Source organism: Lissotriton vulgaris, chromosome 5, assembly GCF_964263255.1.
Source record: "Lissotriton vulgaris chromosome 5, aLisVul1.2, whole genome shotgun sequence".
In the NCBI taxonomy this organism is placed as follows: domain Eukaryota; kingdom Metazoa; phylum Chordata; class Amphibia; order Caudata; family Salamandridae; genus Lissotriton; species Lissotriton vulgaris.
In genome coordinates, this window is record NC_141693.1 from 1,542,885,380 (window position 1) to 1,542,907,199 (window position 21,820).

General features: G+C 44.7%; 1 protein-coding gene across 3 annotated transcripts in view; it reads left to right on the forward strand.

The window, feature by feature from the left end:
* The window catches only part of LOC147712981 (uncharacterized), a 105,363-nt gene extending 84,608 nt beyond the window's left edge, over positions 1 to 20,755 (forward strand). For 2 of the 3 annotated variants that reach the window (XM_086923602.1, XM_086923603.1), the window contains exons 7-9: positions 15,429 to 15,542; positions 17,439 to 17,540; positions 19,904 to 20,755. In XM_086923602.1, coding sequence (XP_086779728.1) covers positions 15,429 to 15,542; positions 17,439 to 17,540; positions 19,904 to 20,598 — 911 coding nt within the window. In that variant the 3' untranslated portion in view covers positions 20,599 to 20,755. The remainder of the gene's footprint in view (positions 1 to 15,428; positions 15,543 to 17,438; positions 17,541 to 19,903) is intronic. The other variant, XM_086923604.1, reaches the window with a different exon arrangement.
* The last annotated feature ends 1,065 nt before the right edge of the window (positions 20,756 to 21,820 follow it).

The following is a 21,820-nucleotide window of genomic DNA, read 5'->3' on the forward strand; positions in this document are numbered from 1 at the left end:
ACACAGACATGCTTTGCAGCAAAGTGGAAATGCTTTGTTCATTAGTGTCACACCAAAGATATTGTGGTATATGCATTGTGTGTGTAGCTATATACTAATATATATATATATATATATATATATATATATATATATATATATATATATATATATATATATATATACTCCAATCGCTTCCGTCAAGAGACGTATAACGCACTCCAGGGGTAAGGGGCAAGATTTTATTTCAGCCCACAAACTTGTGCAACAGACGCGTTTCGGACACAGAGTCCTTCGTCAATGTTTACATTCTTGACCGTCTGCCAGCATAATATATACATTATTCACATGTAACTGACAAAGGACAATTACCTCATTGCGGCTCGAGATTATGGGGTGCGTAATATGATAGAATTTGTAATGTTAATTCCTTTAGGAACCCTTAGCCACACCTACAACCCGAACCGCTGTGGACTCACACCAAGGCAGATGTCAGTTCAAGGAAGTGCATTTTGCTTATTTGGTGTAAAGCTTTTCAGTAGTGTTTGAGAAATTTAAGCCGAAAATGATCTGTGGCCGCGGATATTTTGCAGTGGTTTCGCGTGTAATCGCAAATGCACGCACCAATGGAAATCCTCTGATTGGCTGGACTTAACCTGAAAAGAAAGGTGCAGCCACCAATCTAGCGGAAATGGTTCTCGGGGCTCAAAGTTTGTGTGAAAGCCCATATAAGGGGGTCCGGGTCGAGATACTCTGACCCCATGGTCGAGAAATGGGGGTGCTAGCGACCAGTTATATGTCCAATTTTTAAAATTTTTATTGCGTATGATCGAAAGAGATATAAGAATGGGTGTAAGACTTGTATATTGGGTTCCCACGACTGAGTTCCCAATTTGCCTAACTTCCATACTTTCTTGAAGTCTTTAGAGGTAATGGCATTTGTCATTAGCAACCAACATTTATATAGTCATGTGTTTTTTTGAGTAAATAGGCGTTGACGTCTTCAAGGGTTTTATGTTTGTTTTATAGTTGCAGATCTCCCTCATTTTATAGTTGATGTTTTTTCTTCAGTTTGCTTTTTCGATCTGGCAAGCTCTATCAAATCATATTCATTTGTATTAGAGATATTTGGGCAGAATTTATTGTTGGGCCTGCCATATTCTTCAAAGTTGCAACCAAAAATCTTTATTAAGTTTTTATACTACATAATTATACATTGAATTAGTTAGCTACTTTAAGATGGGAACACTGATAAAGGTTTAGTTATTTCAGCTGGGTACTGTTAAGTTAAGTAGTAAGCCCGTTGGGCACAGCTCTATCAATGGGTTGACAAGTTTGGTTTGATACGGGCATGTAATGACAAAAGATCACTTCCATCATATTTCAACCAAACCAGGATGTAAGTGGCCAATAAATTTATGAGGGTAGAGCACCAACTTGACATATTGCCAGGAAGAAAAAGTTGTAAGAATGTTGCAGGCTATGAGAAATTAATCCAGAGAGTAGTCAGTGGATACCTGGTATAATCGTAGAACGAAGTAATAGCTGGTTAATTGTTTTCTCATTTTTTAAAAGCTTCCAATGTTTTAATTACATCTGAGATTGAAATGTAAATATGGATCAAAATCTGTCATGGTATACTAATTATACTATTATATACATCTTGCACAAGGTATGTTGCCGGTCATGCAGGTTTTCAGCTCTGCTCTCACTACTGGTGTTAAAATGCAGGACAAGGTTCCTAGTTTCTGCCCGTTGGTGGAATTCTATTGAATCTCACAGTTTTTCTGTAACTCTGGGAGTCCCGCCTACCCCGGGTGTATTCAAATTAATGAACATCAAGGTTTCTTCTAAGTCAGAGGAACACCAACAATTCAGACACAAGTAAACTAATCCTACTAAGCAAACATCAGAAAGGCCAAATTGTTCTTTTGGAGGCTATGAATGGAAAAATGGTGACCAGGCTCCCATAAGGATTTCAGTGAGGGATGTGTTAGGAAGGAGATGCTGATTACTTTTTTTTACTGAGCATTGTAGGTTTGGTAAACTGGGTGAGACTGCTGTTTCTATTAATCATGTGATGTTTCTAGGCAGGGCCTTCCCTTTGTGTGTTGAATTACTGCTACAGGAAGTGGAATGCCTGCAAGATGCTGGATCTTACACTTCAGTGTGCTTACGTTGTGGGTGCGCAGAATGCAGAATCCCCAGTGCACCCCTACTCTGAGAAGTGTTACTTTACACAAACACACTAAACCAGATTCTGCACTCCTTAATCCTGCAGAGTAGTAAGCAGGCTCCTACAGCTGGCTCTTTATGTGATATAGCAAGAATCTAATATACCTTTTAAAAAGTCCAGGGTTTCCCTTATGAGTGGAGGAGGGCTTACTTTGTAACACCAAAGTGCTCTATTACGGGCGAGGTCAAGCAGTCTTAGGCTACATTTGTAAATACAAATTATGATCAATAAATGACACACACAACTCCAAGAAGTAGATCCACACCAATTTATAAAAAAAGCAAGTATCTTTATATATGTTTAGGCGTTAGAGAAAAATCGTTGAGGTAAGTAAGTTCTTAAATATAAATTGTTTTCATTTTAAAACACTGTGCAATTTCTGAGTTCTGCAGTGTAATCCTGTGGAAGGAAGAACAGGTTCTGCAAACAGGTATAGTACAGCTACTTACAAGACTAATCTACAGGAGTAAGGTGAGTGGTGCGCAAGGTCAAAGACAGCACCAGCAGTACAGCACCAGCGGCACAAGGGCAGCCAGGTGCAGGGTGTTAAACAGCATTGGAAACCCAATAGGTTGCTATGGAGGTCACTGCTGCAGGTTCTGGCAGGAAAGCCAGTGGGGCTGAACCAGCAAGTTGGGTCAGGTCTTGCGATGCTCGGAGAAGGGAGGACACCTTTGGTACTCTTCTCCAAAGCCCTGGAGCGATCAGTGTAGGGGTGTCCTTAGGTGTCTGATTTTTCCTTACTGGAGCATTTGCGGTTGGGGGAGGGGCTTTGTGCAGAGGTTGCAGACGACGTCTTAGAGTCCAAGAGGGATGAAGCCATTATGGACTCTAGCTCTGGAGGGGTGAGGGACCTTAGTGGCACCAGTGGCCCACTTCAACTTGGGCTGGAAACGACAGGTGCAGTGGTGGCTTAAGGTGTTGGGTTTTGGTAGTTCTGGTGACCTCAGAGTTTTCTCTTTTGGAGTCTTTCCATAACAGGTCCACTGTTCACAGGAGGTCTTGAATCTCATTTGAAGGCAGGCAGAGTTCCCAAGTTTCTGGAGTCAACAGCTGCAGGATGAGTCAACTAAGGCTAAGATGGCACCAGGTCAGTTGCTTCTTCTCTTCCCTGCTTTTGAGACTCTTCGGTGTCCTCGCTCTTCTTAGGTCATCAGATCTGCTTTTTTGGTGCCTGGTGCTCCCCAAATACAGAATTCATGGGTGTTAGGGAAGTGCAGGGTAGTAGCCAAAGAGCTACTGACCCTTGGGTTCACTATGCCCCCTATCTAACCACTAGAATGCCTAAGTATGTCATCACAAAGATGGCTACTTCTGAAAAATCATGTCCACCTCACAGTGGCCCACTTTAGGATTGGTACTAGCCTGGAGGTGACACACCTACCCGACTAGCTAATTTTCCTACCTGTCTAGGTGCCAAGAGGGCCATGGACATATGGGTCAGCTTCCTCACCTGAGAGGGGGATCCAGATTTGCATTTTCAAAAGCAGCACCCCTTAGACTTGCCGCCTAAGGAAGGCTAATCATCAGGTCATCCTGTGGGAGGGGGTTTGTTGGAAAACAAGGCAGTATCTGTGAGGCATGCACAAAGAACATGACCACATTTGTCCTTCACTGGAAACAAAGCACCCCATTGTAGAGCTAGACTCTCAGAGGGTAGTGTTGCAGAGCCGTCTAAGGCTTACTCAAGGGAGGTAGTGTGGGCTAGTAATCGCCATTTACCAGTACGCAGAAATAACACTCAATAATTGATTGTCCAGTCTGTACTTTGCTTTATAAAAGGAAAAGTACATTTATTAAAGACGCACACTGCTCAATACTATGCATCAATTTACAAATATACATGAGCTGTTGGAATTACTTTGTGACATTGCATAACATTCCCACCCCTCCCGCAAGGGAGGGTGGGGTCTAGTACCACCACTCCAATGCATGCATATCATCTTGCCCCCAATGCAGTGGGTTGACCAAAACCTGGAGTTAGGGTCTTGCCCACTGGCCCCATCCCATGGGTGACCCACCCCATTATCTCAACAGCATTTAAAATGGGCACACCTGCCATGGAGACACTAACCCTGAGTGAGCATCTCAAACTCACCATAAAGTATATGTTGGACCTGGCCCTTTTGGCAGGTTCACCCCGAGACTTTTTTCTTTTTCCTAGCCAGTTTCTGTGACCTGGTGGTGGTGATTTTAGGCCTCTGCGCACTTTTTCACTGTGGTACAGTGTAAAGTGCGTGAGCTCTCTGTGTATGTGTGGTGAGTGACCTGCCCTCCCATCGGAATGAATGGGGAATATGTATGCCCATGGTAGTTCCTGATGTGTGGGGAGTGCAGGGTCGAGTTTGGTATGTGCGAACTCGTGAGATTGAATGCTGCGCAATGGTATATGCGGCATGATTGTGTCTAGTGTAGAAGTGCCACTTCTAGAAGTTGGCATATTTGTGTATTTTGCGTCTGGCGTGTGATTGGCTGAGGCTGGCTGGTGAGCCCGGCTCCAAGAGTCTGGAAGGGCCTGCCCCGGTGGTGAATGGAGTGTGTAGCATGCTGATGTGAGGAGAGGATTGAGCCTGGGCCTGCTTGTGGATTGACCGTCTGGTTTGAGGGTCCTGAATTATGCTGGGTTTTCCCCACACAATGCTGGCTCCACCCCCTGGGGTGCGTCTGATGTCCCTAGCCTGGCCAGTGAATGGAATTCCCTATAACCAGTACTAGCTGGTTCTCACACTGCCTGCACCCTGCTAGACAAAGGATTTCTCTGTATAAAATGGGGCTGTGTCCCCTTACAAAATGTTCTTGTTTGTGACTTAAATCTGCCAGGGGCGGGCTCTGGCCAGCCCCTGGATGCCTGGAGGATTTCTGGGGGACTTTGCTTTGCCCTGGATACCTGATGGACTTGTCTTGGATACTGAAGGACTTTGCTGGACTTTTTGGCATTTAAAGCGCCTGGGAGCGCTGTACTTCTGTTCCTAGCGCTTGGGAGCGCTAGCGATTACGAGCGCTTTATTTCACTTATAGCGCTGGGAGCGCTGTAATTATCCCCTTTTCTGAATCGTAATTATCCCCTCAGCGCATGGTAGCGCTGTTATGCCCTTCCACGGCTGCCCCCGCCGCGTATTCACTTTTTATGAATTTATCTCGAGGGAGCCTACTCCTCGGATAGTGAGACCCCGCCTGCAAGTGCCTGAAGCGGGCCGCCGCACTGCCCGCAACGACACGGAAATGTGTGCCCGGCCAGCCAATCCCTGAGGCCGACCGGGAGAAGGACCGGAAGTCCCGCCCCACCGCAGCCGTGAGAGGAGGGAAGGAAGCTGCCTGCCGGGTCCCCCGGGGCTCCAGACTGAAGGGAGAGCCCCGGGGAGAGAGAGAAGTCCGGCGCGAGGGCAGCGAGGCTCCCAGAATGGAGGGAGAGCCCTGCAGCCGGTGAGAGTGAGCCGCCGCCCGAGATTGAAGCAGCCCGACGGAGGCATTGCTCCCCCTATCTCCGGTGAGTCAGGGCTGGGCCGGGCAGAGTGGGGTCATATCTGTTTTTGCTCCCCGTGGGAGCAGAAGAAGCCTAGGGGTGCCGGCGGGAGGCAGACTCAGGGCGGCCCCGGACTGCAGCCCCACCGGGTCCCCGAGCTGTGAGAAGCCCCAAGCTGCGCACCGTTTTTAGCGAGCCATGAGAGGCTCGTGGCGCCATTGTAGTTTTGAGTCCCCAGAGAAGGTGTGGTGAATTAAGGGCGGCCCCTGTTGGCAGTGGGTCGCCCCAACGTTGTCTAGAGCCCACGAGGCTCCCTGGGGGCATTTGTGTTTAGAGCCTCGAGGCTCCCACGACCACGGGGACATTATTGTCCCAAGAGCCTGTGTGGCTCCAGCATTTGGCCATGTGTGATGGCCATGTGTGATGTCCACAGCCTGTGTGGCTCCAACGTGCGCAGTTCAGAGTCTGGGGGGCTCCAACAGAGGGCGCAGATTTATTCTAGGGGCTAGTGACAGCCCCTGTCGCAGTTTTGTTTCCCAGCTGCCCAGCAATTAGTGGGAAGCTGCACCCTGACTGGCGCTGCATTGGCAGCGCGCCATGACATTCTGGACACAGGGCTCTTTAGTCCCTTTATTAGATGGGGGCTGGTAGTGATTTTATTTAGGCGCAATGTGATTATCTATGTGATGGTAATTGCCAAATGTGAGTTTTGTGCAATGTGATGTGGTGCTAGGAAATGTAATGCATTTAATATGATTACGTACCTTGATCTTACACCTCTGAATGTTTTTGGGCATCATGTGTTTTTGCGCTATTGAGTTATGTTCTGGCACCTCTGAATGTTTTAATTCATCATGAGCCTTTCTTGATTTTACACCTCTGAATGTGTTGGTTTATGCATCATGTGTTTTTTCTTCCTTACACCTCTGAATGTTTTAGGCATCATGTGTTTTCTCCGGTACCTCTGAATGTGTTCTGATGCATCATGTGCCTTGTTCTTACACCGCTGAATGTATGTTTTATGCATCATGTGTTTTCCTTCCCTACACCTCTGAATGTTGTGATGCATCATGTGTAATGTGTTCTTGCTTATACCCCTAATTGTATTGTGATACTTAGGTGGTTCTTTCTAGTCCTAGTGAGGTCCTGGTTCCCTGCGTGACATTCTCCTAAGGTGGTTAGGGTTGCGTATGTGGTACTTACCTGTTACCAGTAGTTACTGGTTGTGTGCTATACTTGCTAATTTGTGCTACAGTGATTTTATATCCTATATTCTATATTCTATGTTCTAGAAGTGCTATTTCTACTAAGTGCTGATTCTGACAGTGGCCCATGTGGCCCTGTCCTGTACATAATCTCTTGTGAATATTGCCCATGCCAGTTGGCACAATGTACATGTGTGACTTCTATCTGATGTGTTTTTACAATACAGAAGTTATTTTTATATACCCTTGTGTGGAGTTCCTTTTGTGGTGTGCCTAGTATGTTGTTGCTGGTGTGTGCTGGCGCAAATGCTTCACACATTGCCTCCGGGATAAGCCTGTCTGCTCGTGCCAAGCTACCAAGGGGGTGAGCAGGGGTTATCTAGGCATGTGACTCCCTTGCCCTGACTAGAATGGTGGTTTCTGCCTAGCTTTGGCGTCAGCCTTAGCCAACCAGAAATAGCCAGTTCTAACAGTATACACTTCTACATCTTCAGGGCTAACGGTCTGGGTTTTTCCTAACCTAATGCAGCAGCAAGAACACATGTTTAGGCATCACTTAAAATTACTGTACTTTTTGTTGTGGATATCAGATATAAGGAATTGCAATTCAATCCCCTAAAAGGCATTACCATTAGAATCACAGGATTAAGCATACACAGCCAGACACCCTAGCAGGAATGTCTAGCAACATAACCCCACTTTGCTTATGACCTCACATTACACATGCAACTTTTCTCCAGGTGAGTTGTCACGCTGCTCGGGGAGCCCCACCCCGCCCGCTCCTGCTGCTCAATGGAGGGGCCCGGTCCCACCCGGGCACCTCACTGGTCTGGTTCATTAGGGAGCTGCACGGAGAGCCTACCCCCGGCGGCTCCTGCCAGCTCCCCGACCGGCCAGCACCCTCACGTACTGCTGCAGGAGCCTGCACTTCTTTTCTGGTCTGCCTGCTCGGAAAGGCTCGAGGCTACCTCCAGTCCGGCGGGTCCTCGGGAAGGGGGCGGGGGGGGGGCATGGGGATAGTCCAACAGCACTTCCCGCCTTTCTCCATTCACGTGGGAGTGCGGTGGCACTCTCCCGTCCTCACGGTCCACATCGGGCCTGGAGTTGGGATCCCGGGCATCTTCGAAAAAGTGTAACAGCGCTCCCCGACTTGGTTTCTGAGATTAGGGGCCAGAAGTTGGGGTCCTGGTCCCCAGGGCACCTTCGCGGGGAATACAACGGCGCTCCTCGACTTCAGCAGGACCTGGAGTTGGGGGTCCCGGGCCCCTCTCACCATTTCCAGGGGGGCGTGACAGCTCTTCCCTGTCTCCATTTTCGTCAGGGGCCAGGGTGGGCTCCTGGCACCCCGCTGGGGCAGTTTTACCGGGAGCGTGACAGCACTTCCCGGCATGACTTCTTCTGGGTGGCAGTCCCTCCTGGCCTCCAAGCAGGTGAACTCAGCTGGGATCGGTCTTTACTGGCAGTGCGCCAGCTTTTCACCTGGCTCTCCTCCTAGGCCTCTCTTCACCTTGTGCAGAGGCCCAGGCTTCTGCTCACTGGTCCTGTATTCCCCTTTTGGCGCAATTCAGGGTCCTGGGACAGTCTGGGGGTTCTTCCTTCCAACTGCCCATGGTGCCAGGCTTCAGCACCAGTCCTCCTCAGCTGACCACACCCCAGAGAGAGCTCCTCTTCCTGTTCAAGACCTTTTAAAATAATTTGGAGGAGGCTGTCAGGAAGGCTCTTCTGCCCTATCCGGCAGTGACACATCACCTGTATGCCGGTTGCTCCCTTCTTCCTGCACAGGCCTCTGGGATAGTTTAAAATGACATCGTCCAGGGCTCTCATATCACATTGTCTCTGAAAAGCCCCCTTTCTGCCTTCTCTCTAGAGCAGCTTGGTGCCTGGTACCAGGTGACAGCTGCTGATGGATAACCTGCAGCTCCAACCACCGTCTCTCACCCTTGGAGAGGAGACCTTCTCCCTTGAAATGCTTGCAGTGAAGGGCTAGGCCTCTGGTGCTACAGCTTGAGGAGGAAGGTCATTAATCCAGCCTGGAAGGGTCACACCCATCCAGGCTCTGGTTATGAGCGGAGTCAGAGGAATATGAAATTTGTGGATGACCCTTAGGCAGTACAAATATGGCTTTGGACTCAGCTGAATACTTCTTTTCAGACAACTTACAGTGTACTTTGGTGCGGGTCTGAAATTTGTAGGCCCTAGGGACGTGAAACTACCCCATGTGGTCCCCATCTTCATAGGAGAATAATGGGTTGTTCCTTCAGTGTAATCATTAAAGCAGACTGACTTTTCCTTACATGTGTCTTCCCATAGTATAAAGCCTATTCAATGTCCCCACCCATTTCTGCATAATTCCTGCCACACCATTCTATCTGGACTGCGCAGTCCAGGAACAGGGGTGTAACACAGGCCCCCCGCAGATCCCGCAATGTGGGGGGGGGGGTCTCCTAGCTGCAGGGGGCCCCCTCAGCACAGTACTCAGGCCCAAGAGCTCCGAATTCGATCCGGAGCCGGGGCCCCTCTGTGTACCTGGCAGGGGAGCCCCCTCCACTATCGTTACGCCACTGCCCAGGATTCTTCCTCCGCACAGCCCCTCCACGTGTCGAGTCGTAGGTACACAAGTGTCTGCATGTAACTGGCCTGGTGCCCCTTACTCCAGCTGCAGAGCAGCTGCCTACTCTCACCAGGGGAACACCAGTAAAATCCACATGCAGTCTTTTTCATCATAAGTTCACTGTGGGTGAGTCCCAACTTATGAGGCGCTCCTACAGTAAAAGCTCAACAGTTAGGTTTTCAACAAGCAAAAAATCTGGGCGGCTCAGATGGTTAGAACCACAGTCCGAGCCACCTTCTTACAGGGTGTTACAGCCTCTTCCCGGACAGACTTTTGTTCTGAGGCTCTCACCCTAGCAGGTCAAAACAGTGTCTCGGTTCACAGGCTGGCAGAAAACAGTCAGCAAGGAACCATAAGCTGGTAAGTTTTATGGGGAAACCTCTAGGGTGCCCTCTGGGTGCATGTATTGGTAAATCCAATACTGGCATCAGTGTGGATTTATCAATACGAGATGTTTGATACCAAACATCCCTATTTTCAGTAAAGCTGTGATAGCTGAGGAACGTGTTTTCAGCAGTGTCCAGTACATGTCTTAAGATGGCTTCTATGGTCACAGCCTGCAATGGCAGCCTTGCATAGGCTTGGAGAGGGGTCCCTTAGGGTGGCACAATTTTGCTGCTGCCCCTAAACCCTCTTTTGTACCTCAGGTCCTTGGTACTGAGGGTACCACTTACAAGGGCCCTAGAGGGTGTTAAAGGTTAAGCTAATTAGGGAAAACAATTGACCCATTTTAGGTAAAGAACACTGGTACTGGAGACCTGGTTATCAAAGTTGCATCAAATACCAGGCAAAAAGTGGGGGTGTACCGCAACAATAACCCAGTTTCTGCACCTGCCCTGATCATTAGGTGGACATGGGATAATCATTGCAAGCCCAAATATTTAAAATACAAAATTCCAGTTTTGCATTTTTCTTCCATTGCATTTTATAGGAATATTAAATCATATTTTTGAATTATATTTACAATTGAGTGGTGATGGTCTGTGTGCATGCTTAAGTTCTTATGGCGAACAGTCGAATTGTATTCATGCAAGTAATGTTGTTTTCTTCTACAGTTTTTGCATGTTGCCTTTTAAGACCTGCACAATGTTTCTGAAAACAGTGCATGACCTGAACTTAAAATTTATGATCGTCGATTCTGCTTTTTCTTACAAATTAATCTCTCGTTCCTTTCCAACCTCTGCATGCCTTCTCTATGAGCCCAGTAGAGTATACAAAACGTGATGGATGGAATGCTCAATTAATCTCAGCCACTGGTTATTACTTGGGGCTACATCCCAATCCACTGTTATTTTGCACACCATCCCACCCTCAGTTTGGACCCAACTTTAGGCAAATCAGTCTTGGCCCTGCTCCAACAGGAACAGTCCAGCCCAAACTGCCAAGCCAGGTCTTTTTTCGACCGGAATACAAGCAACCCAGGACCGATTTCACCTCTCCGAGCACAACCTACACTAAGTCACATGTTTGCTTTTAGTTTAATCCTTATATTGCTTCTGTGCAAATTACCCACACCTCATTTTAAGGACCACAACCTCTGCGGAAAAAGTCATACATGTGCATTCTAGAAATTAGTAATCTTATGTAGCTAGTGCTTCCTCTGCATTGCAGATCAGACGCGCACACCTCTATAAGGACTGTTCTCCTTGCTTTTAAAATTGTATTTCATCCACTGTTCCTTTGTTTTAATCATTATCTCCTGATCCATTTACCGGTCGAGGCATGCTTCCCAGGTCCGCCGCGGCAAGTGCATTTGAGCGGAGGGAGTCAGCATCGCCATTTTAACCACACAAAACACCGGAGGTCACTTTTACTGCAGCGGCCTGCCCACTTCCTACCTCACTTAAGGAGGTGCGCCGAGCGGACGCGCGCAGCTAGAGCTTCCTCGATATTGCAGGTCATACGTGCACACCTCTGTAAGGACTGTCCTCCTTGCTTTTAAAATTATATTTCGTCCACTACACTTGTTTTAATCATTATCTCCTGGACCACTTACCGGTTGAGGCATGCTTCCCTGGTCTGCCGCGGCAAGTGCCGTTTGAGCGGAGGGAGTCAGCATCGCCATTTTAATCACACAAAGCAACGGAGGTCACTTTCGCTGCACCGGTCCCGCCCACTTCCTGCCTCACTTAAGGAGGTGCGCACAGCGGTGCGCCAAAGGCAAGCCCGTCCGCGCCAGACCGCCGCCAGTTATGATACTTGTTTTTATCAAATCTCCTTTCCTCATGGCTATCACCCAATACTCTAGTCTGGAACTTCATTCCTTAAACACAGCACTCAACCTAAGTAAGACAGCCCCTCTCCTTGTATCAGCTAATGATGCCTCCCCCGTGCTCAAACCTCCCGGAGATTGCAAACTCTCACCAGCTAGAGAAGTCACCAAACCCAACCATACTAATCAGGCAGAACCTAAAATAAACATCTGACAGGCCTCTATTGTAATGCCTGTTCTCTTCCAAAGCATGCCATAGAAATTTGGGCCTTACTAGATCTTGAAAAGAAGGATTGCTTTTTCATAACCGAGACCTGGCTAAATGAAACCTCTCAATCCGATATAGCTGTTGCCATCCCACAGGAGTATCAACTATCTAGGTTGGACAGAAAAACTAAAAGAGGGGGTGGGATCGCCTGTGCTTTTTGGGCAACCATTAAAATCCACATCATTGAGACATATCAGGCAGACTGGGGTGAGATTTGCATTTTCTCCATAGAGTGTACCAATCACAAATCCTGGCAGGGTGCTCTAATCTATCGACCTCCTGGCAACAGAGCGCATTTTTCCAGCTATCTCATAGAAGCTATTGTCGCCACATCCTGGCTGTAGACAATTACCTCTAAGTAGGGGATTTTAATTTCCATGCGGAACTTCTATCCGACCCTCACACTAGTGATCTTATAAACAGTCTCAATACTTTAGGACTTTCCCAACGTATCATTGGCCCTACTCACTCGGCAGGACACACCCTCGATTTTCTCCTGACCAACTCCTCCCTATTAGAAACTGACCCACCATTCCCTATTTTATGGTCGGACCATTATGTGATAAGGTTCCGCCTCCAGGACTTTTTAAGCCTACCCCCAACATCGAATATAAGCAAATTAAGTTGACCGTGGAATAAGATCAATTCTGATTCTTTTCCCTCCAATTTCTCCCCCAGACTTCTGTCTGAGTTAGCCAATCCCAATCACGGCGCTAGAGGTCTTGACCTCGACACTACTACACTTGATTACATTACCCCCAAAAAACAAACTAAATGCCCCACTAAACTTTCCCCCTGGTTCACTCCTACACTTAAAATCGACAAACTTGCCATCAGGAAGGCGGAACGCAAGTGAAGGCGCTCCAAGGATAGTAGTGACAAACAGCACTATAAGACCACTCACCAGCTATATATGAATCATATAGCCGAGGCTAAAAAAGAATACTTAAGCAGCAGAATCACCCTTGCAGCTAACTCGCAGAGGGAACTGTATACTATCGTCAAGGAATTCACCAATCCTCCCTCCTGTCGACCACCGCTAATTGCCTCTCAGGAGTGGGTGAACTCCTTTCTATTTTTTTTGTTGAAAAGATTAATGACATTCACAAATCATTTCCCCAATCATCAGACATTACACCCAACGGGATCAATCCTGACCCTGTATCTTTCCATACTGCCCCCCTCACTGACTTTCATACCGTTGCAGAGGTCAAAGTACTATTAACTCTTAATCGTATAAAATCAGGCTCTCCTATTGACCTGGCCTCTGCTCAAGTCCTATCCGAAATTGGCCCTGTCTTCCTCCCCCAACTCACTGCTCTACTTAACCATTCCCTGTCACAGTCCATAGTCCCCACCCTCTGGAAAGAGGCCATTATTAGACCCATTTTAAAAAAGCCCTCTGCAGATCCCTAACAGTTATCCAACTTTAGACCTTTATCCCTTTCACCATTCTTTGGCAAAATTCTGGAGTCTCTGGTTAACGGCCAACTTACCCAGTACCTGGAAAATAATAAATTAGTAGATCCCTCCCAATCAGGATTTAGGGCATTCCACAGCACCAAAACGGCATCAGACTTTACCTGGATGCCAGGCAATCAGCTATACTGGTTCTGCTTGACCGGTCTGCTGCCTTCGATACCATTTCGCATGACATCACACTGAAGTCCTGGCAATTACAACAGCTGCTAATCCATGGAGTGATCAGTTTTGGCCGGCTGAATTAGGGCCACTTCCAGAACCAGCGCCAGCAGTAAAAAGCCTCGGCATCAAAATTGATGCCCTACTATCTATGACACAGCAGGTATCGTCTGTGGTGGGCCTTTGTGTGGGCTTGATACGCCAGTTGCGGAAACTCTCCTCACTGCTGTCCTTTTCCACGATGAGGCTGGCGGTCTCCGCCTTGATTCTGGCACGGCTGGACTATGGTAACTCCTTATACCATGACCTCCCAAACAACCTTCTGGCCCGATTTCAGGTTGTAATGAACGATGCGGCCAGGCTTATTTTTAACAAACCCAGGCACACCCGAGCTACGCCTCTACTTTGCAGCCTACATTGGCTGCCAATTGCTCAAAGAATAAAATGTAAAAGCCTCTGCATTGCGCACAAGGCAATCTACGGCTCAGCCCCCAAATACATGCCAAGTAGTTCCCTCCGGTCTGCTGAGGCATGTAACCTGTTATGCCCTCGGTATAATCTTACATCCAAGGGTGGGAGAGCTTTCTCTAGCACCGTCCCCTTGGCATGGAATCACCTGCCCGTAGAACTCAGGAAGGAAACTAACCTGTTGTTGTGTAGGAAGAAGCTGAAGACTGCTTTTTGGGGAGGCGTGGGGGCCTCTGTAATTTGGCATTCTGTGCCTACTGATGTTGTGTGTCCGCTGATAGCGCTTAGATACCCCTGGGTGATACAGCGCTCTACAAGCTCATAATAACATAACATCCTACTTAATCGCCTATGCGCATCTGGTGTCGAAAGCGCAGCCCTGAATTGGCTCAGGAGCATCTGACAGACCGCTCTTCTAAAGTGCAAATAGGTGACTTCTCCTCGGAGAGACAAGTTATCAACAAAGGTGTTCCCCAGGGCTCTATTCTGAGCCCCACGTTATTCAACCTATACGTGTCCCCCCTAGCCAAACTCATCAAATCTTTTGAGTTTCAAACAGTGTCTTTCGCAGATGACACTCAACTGTTAATCATCATGGGATCAGATGTCACAGAGACCAAAAATCATTTCAAACTCTGTATGATAGCCATAAACAACTGGATGAAGAATAATCATCTTCTCCTTTATGCCAGCAAAATAGAGATTTTGCTTTTTGGGGATGCAGCCAAACTATGGAACAACGACTGGTGGCCCCCCATGTTAGGACCTTGCCCTTCACCTAAGACGTACAAAAGGGTGTGGTGATGGACGGAGCATCTGAATCAATCAAACACTCACACCCAGTCAAAAGATCTGGGTTTAATCCATCACCGTTCTTTAGCCCACTCTGCCACCCCAGTTCAGACATGGCTATATGCAAATCAGTCTGACCCTGTGCCTCATGGGAACAGTCCAGCCCGAACTGCCAAGCCATGTCTTCCCTGGACTGGAAACAAGCTTCCGAGGACCGGTTTCTGGCATTCCAGCTGTCTTCAGCCCGGCTTGCTTGAATCCAGTGGCAAAGTGAGCAAGGGACTCACGTCTGAGCATACCCTGCCACACTTATGGCGGCCAAAAGCGGTACAAAAGGGGTCGGTGATGGACGGAGCATCTGAAGCAAACACTCACACCCAGTCAAAAGATCTGCTTTATATTTGCTGCTCTACATACAACTTTCATTTGAGATTCCACTTTCATTACTATCATTCATTTTATTAAAGTTATTACTATCATACATTTAATTAAAGTAATAATGGTACCTGGTTGTATAGAGCAGTTTGAAACACAATACATATTTGTTCAACAGGAATTCCAAGCCTCAATTCTGACAATTGTTTGAGGAAGGATGACGAGCCAAATCCTCTTCAAATAGATCATCTTGGTGATGAAAGAGGCAAGCACAGAACCACTCCCAGCTCAGGTAAATTTCAAATAATTCTGAATGTTTACACTGATTGGACTGACCTTTAGAGACCAGTTTTAATTGGGGCTGTATTAACCGAAGCACCACCTCATCTCCTTTATTTGTTCTGTATACTACTTACACTTGTGCTACCTCTTGCCATGGTAGAACGCATTTGTATATAATTGGGGATTGAGACCTGTGAAACTTCACCAGTTGTATGTTGGTGATTTAAGGATCTCAACAATGTAATCAGTAAGCCTCTCTCTGTGTGGGACATTTTTACAGAATCTGAAATATTTCCTGAACCTATCAGAGATGCAGAATTTATTTTTGGCAACAGTCCTAATTGAGACTAGACTGGTGTTAAGGAGGGATTGGGAAAAACACATGTGGCGATTTACAGCACATGTGGCACACCTAAGTCAACCATTGGTGTAATTTTGCTTTGTTCCAAACATTGAAATTCAAATCTGTATTCATAAACTCTGGTTTGGTGAAATTTTACATTTGAAAAGTGTACATATGAATGTAGAGAAATCATCATTATCCATATTTACAAAGGGTGGGGGCAACAGATTTGTGGGTGTTTTGGAAGTTCCCCCTTCCAACTAGTTGTGACCAAATTCTTAAGTTTATGTGTATTCAGAAACCCCTTTGCAGATAGATTTCCCACCTTTCAATGTGCCTTTCAAAGGCTGAAATGGGGGGGGGGGGGAGCAACAACCTCATGTTTGATAAGAGTGTACGAGAAGGGGGTTCTACATAGGCAGAAATATTTTCTCCATGCTGAATAATAAAAGAAATGTGCAAATGTACATTTTCATGGGATGATTAGAGCATGGTGGGAATTCCCAGTTAAGTACATTAAACTCATGAAAATCAACAACTGGTATAGATTTTCAGAAACATCCTATGATTCTTAGTGAATACCAGAAGAGTTGGAAATCTGCCTCAAACATAAGAATAATCCTGGAGCATTACATTTATGAGTTTACCACCCATACCTTTGTGGATTGGGCCCAGGAAAAGGGCTGTAAATTATGTGTGCTTATTTTGTTTGAGTTCAAAAGAGGTGAACAGGACAATGGGGAAACGGATCTTACATTCTTTTCTCAGAAAGTACCTGGCTAAATTTACTTTTAAAGGAGGATTAGAACATTTTGGATCAGTACTATTTTTTCAGTTTAGTATAGTTTGTAATTGGATAGTTTTAAGAGAAAAAATATATACATTCAATGAATGTGGCTTATAGACGGGAATAGCGATTTTAAAATAAATGTTTTTTAGAAGAGTTCATATTTTTTATAGGTACTCCGGATTATGAACTTGAGTGAAAATAAACACTGCTTATCACTGCAGTAAAGTTCTCCATAAAAAAGAACTTGAATATTTAAAGAGTACTTTTCTATTTTTTGCTTTGAACACTTCAGTATCAACACCCATTGACTTTCACAGACCTCCTAAAAACGAAAAATGTTAATTAATCCCCATCCTACACAAATTTACATAAGATCTGGGGAGGAGATTGTTGCCTAGTGGCTACCTTTGAATGGGAAACAAGATTTGAATCCTAGCCTCAGACAACATCCTGTGATTCTGGGCAAATCACCTAATCTCCATGTACTTAGAAACATGTGTAATATAATCTGCTTCTCTGGTAAAGCACTATAAAGCCTGTGGACCAGGTTCGCACTATATCAAACTGTAAAAAGAAAAAAAAGTAAAACAAAGATCTGGAGTTTACTCTGTATACTCTCGATCCTATGGTATCAAAGCATTTTTTTTAGTACTATAGTCCTTTTACTGGAATATAGACTGCAACGGTTACTGAACTCACAATTTTTTAAAAGAGGTTTCAACCTAATATATATTTACATGGTGAGCTTAATATCCTTCCATTTCCATTATCAGCAGGCCTGGAGTTTACTTCACTCATCATAAAAGAAGAGAATGAAATATGTTCTTTGGACCATCAGGAGATTCGAAGTAGAAGAAGCATCAATCTTTCTACACGTAAGTAAACTGTTTGAAATAGCTGGGAAGGTCATCTTTAGCAGTATTATCAAATAATCTCCTAAAATAATGTTGTGAAATCTGATTGCCTTCAAGCTAAATGTTTTCATGTTTCATTTGGTGTTTTGTTCGCTTCCGAATATGTATAGGATTTTCGTTTTTTGATCAGCACCATACACTTATATATGTATGTATTAATTTAAGTATCATTTGTATAGTGGAAACCTAGCCAAACGACAGTGGAGCACCTATCCAGCTACATTGCCCTCCATGCATGAACTTACAAGACAAGGCTAAGAAGCTCAAATCAGATAATTGGGTGATGAGCAAAAATGTGGTAAAATAAGCTGTTGCCTCTATTGTAGACTACTGTTGTCCATATTTGTGGCTGAAATGGTGTCTAGCATACCTTTTTCTGAGTGCTTGACTGTGAATAAACATTTCTGCTACTGTATATTGTATCAACTCTGTAACAAAGGTGTACCTGCTTATGTACACCTGTTTTGTTATGTTTTTTTGATCCTGCGTGCTATGTACCAGCATATCAAAGTATCAAGAATGTATGTGCATTGTTAATAAAAGGATAAATAAAGGTTAAAAAAACCTCTGTAACAAAGGTACCTTTCGTCAAAGTTGTACCATCTCAAGGGTTAATAAATACATGTTACTATTATTTAATTCACTTCTATTGCAAGGCCATTATATGAAGAGCAGGAAAATAATGTACAAGACTTTATTAACATTTTTGAGTTTGATCACAAGCAATACCAGGGCGAGCAGAAATGATATAAGCAGCAACATTCAAAGTATTTTCGTTTACAAGCATTTTACTCCTACAATAAGACCATTCTCTTTACTTGCTCACAAAAACCTTCTGTTAAGTATTGTTGGTGGACGCTCAGAGTAATTCAGCTTTACTTTCATTTTATGTCCACTTCATAATGAGCATAATTGTGCTTTTACGTGAGTGTAGGAGCATCATGGTTATCAAGAATTACAGAGTATCTCAGTCCATTTCCTGCTCATCCATTAATTCTAGCAGCTCAAGATGATGCCATGGATAATTTCTCCACATCATGCTGTGAATAGCCTCTCTCGTGTACTCGTAGCAACTACTGGCAGCAGACTATTTATTACATTTCATGTATAGGTACCAAAAGAATGAGCACACAATTTAGGTGGTCAGTATTGGCAAATGGTGAAGCAGCTGCAGTTGGAGCTTGGAGAAAAGTTGTTTCAACTTTTGCCATGACATATGACAATCAATTGCAAATATTTCAAATTTAAGAAGCTGATTCACAAGGTGTTGCTCTTAGTAGTTTTCTAGAAAGATTATGTTTACATTTTTGTATTTGTTCTTACAAAAACAAGAGGAATGTTTCTTGCCCTATAGGAATCTGATGGGATTTTCTAGCGGAACAATGAAACAATATCAAATGAGACTGCTTATTACATATTTAAACAAAATTACTTGCATTGTGGGCTAAGCTTTTAAATATGTGATTCTTGCCAGGCAATTCTGTAATACAGTGTTGTATGAGTCTTTAGAAGGCATCAATTGATACCAACATTTTACAAAAATATTAGAGAGGATGAATGCTGCAAATGTTTAAATTGTGGTATTTTGATTATCAGAAAAAACATTCCACTTTTGCACAGTAAATTATATTTTGCCATGAAAGGCCACAGGTCTTTTATTTTTTAGGACTCTTATTTTAATTTTGCTTTAAAACAATTACAGTAAAATACATTCTTGTCCAATAGGTAGGAGCTATTTTTTCTAAATTGTAAACTAATGTATTTTTACACAAGTAAAAATGCACAAACCTAGGACATGTGAGGGGGCAGACTTAAATCCATCTTTATGCACGGCCTTAATACAAATTTATTGGAGAAGTGTGGCTCAATGAGTGGAGAAGTGTGGCTCAATGATTAGAGCGGCAGACCCTGATGCAGAGGTCTAGCCTGGGACCAGGGTTCAATTCCCCGCCTCAGCGGGTCTTGGGCTCAAAAATTCCACGGACCTGATCATTCTCGCCTCGGTGCCTATTCCAATCATGGAGTCCCACTCTGCAACTCTGGGCAATAGCTTGCTTAATCTCCACAACGGCCCCCACAACGCTAAGGATGCCTGGCCTCCACCTTGGGGGTGCCCAGGAGTGGACACCTCACAGGGAAAGTCAGGATGGGTTCCACAGCGGTATTCGTACAAGCGCCTTGCGACCCTTGCGGGTGAGTAGTGCTCTATACAAGTATCAATTTACAATTTACAATTTTTTATTGAACTATAACTTTGGGTGTTTTCTTCATATGTACTCTCCAACTCTTAAAAATGTAAACACTGCTCTTCCATTTGATTTCAGCTCAAGAAGAAAGTATGAACAGGAAAAGGAAAGACAGCGCCTGTACTGAACGCCTACCAGTAAACAATGTTTCATCTTGGCAAAATGACATAAATTTGCCACAAACCACTGGGGAGGAGACAGAGCCTCAAAACCAGTTATGGTCCGAAAACTACTGGGGACTTGGAGTTGAAAGAAATTCCGACTGTGAAATGGGTTTCAGTAATCCAACACATATTAATTTGCAGCTATGGACTCCTAAAGAAGGGACTTCAGACACGAGTAACATGCATTTCAGTGGTCTGAAGAAAGCATCTCTATTTCAAACCACAAAGCAAATCCAGAGACTATACTCTTGCAGTGAATGTAAGAGAAGCTTTAGTCTAAGGGGAGAGCTTATAAGGCATTTTAGAACACATTCAGGTGTTAGACCATATGCATGCACTCAATGTAATAAAAGCTTTTCTAAGAAGGGAGATTTTACCAGACACTGGAGAACTCACACTGGTGAAAAACCATACGAGTGTACCGATTGTCACAAAAGATTCAATTTGAAAGGTAATCTTGATCAACATCGTATATTAATACATTCAGGCGTAAGACCATATAAATGCGATGAATGTGAGAAAAGTTTCAGCCGGCAAAGCCACCTTACAAAACACAAAGAAATACATGCAATGACATTCCTTAGCAGCCATGAATTAGAAGGCCGATAGATGTTTCTCTTGTTATTGTTTATTGAAATGTTTTATTTACATTACGAAAAAAAATAAACTGGTTGATTTTGTACACGAGAAACATTCAACACTATCCATTTGTAAAAATAAATAAAACTGTAGACAATAAAATTGCACATCCAAAGAGCAGAAAGAATAATTTGTTTCAAATGGAATGTTTTCTTTTGACTAAGTTTAATATACCTACTGGAATGCTTACTCTGCCTCAAATGTTTGGGATGCGCACAGAGGGTGGTCAGATCAAAGGAATGACTCCACATCTTGCAAATATTAGGAAAATGGGCACATTATGGTAAAAACAAAAAAGTACAATTTCTGAAATTGAACCAGGGTAAAGAAGGGACTGTTATGCAGTAAAAGAAGAAATTAACCAGCTAAGCAAACATCATGTATGTTATATTTAATATCTACAATGCAAACTTTCACAGTCAAAACAGGATCAAAGTGGTAAGAGAAGTAGGGGAGTGCAGAGCAGATGAACCAAAACATAGGCAGGAATTACCCTGTTGACAGTGTATTTTTAGCTGATTCTCAGGGCAAGCTGGCGAAAAAGCTCCACCTCCACTTCATGTGCTTAGATTCAGGGATGCAAAGCATATCTTGGTTTGCCCATCATGGATACTTAGAAGTTTGATCATTTTTTTAAGGGCTGGTAAGTACATTTTGTCCCATTTAGCTGATGCTATTGCTGACCGGACAAAGCAATTTAAAGTGAAGCCGCACCTTCTTCTTCCTCGCGGCCAAAGCATGAAACGCCCTTCCGCTCCACCTCAGACAGACAACATCGCTCCCATCTTCGCAAGAAACCTCAAAACCTGGCTCTTCGACAGACCCCCTCCTTGATGGAATGGAACCTGCACCCCCCTCCCCCCCCCCCCCCCCCCCCCTAGCGCCTTGAGACCCTCACAGGTGAGTAGTCGCGCTTTAACAAACTCCTGATTGATTGATGGAGACAGTTATTTTTTTAACATGCTCTTTTTTAATGCACACGTATTAATGCTTACACACTGTATTTTGGAGGTTCTGCAAATTGATTTTGAGATAATTTTACACTCCCATTATGCTGTTTACGGCAAAGTCAAGGTAAGTGATCACAATTGTTAGTATTGCCTGGACCTCTAGGAGAAAGTTGATACATGCTTTTAAAAAAAGAAGTATTGATGGTAAAAGCCTTCATTCTCCACTTAGGATATTCGGCAGG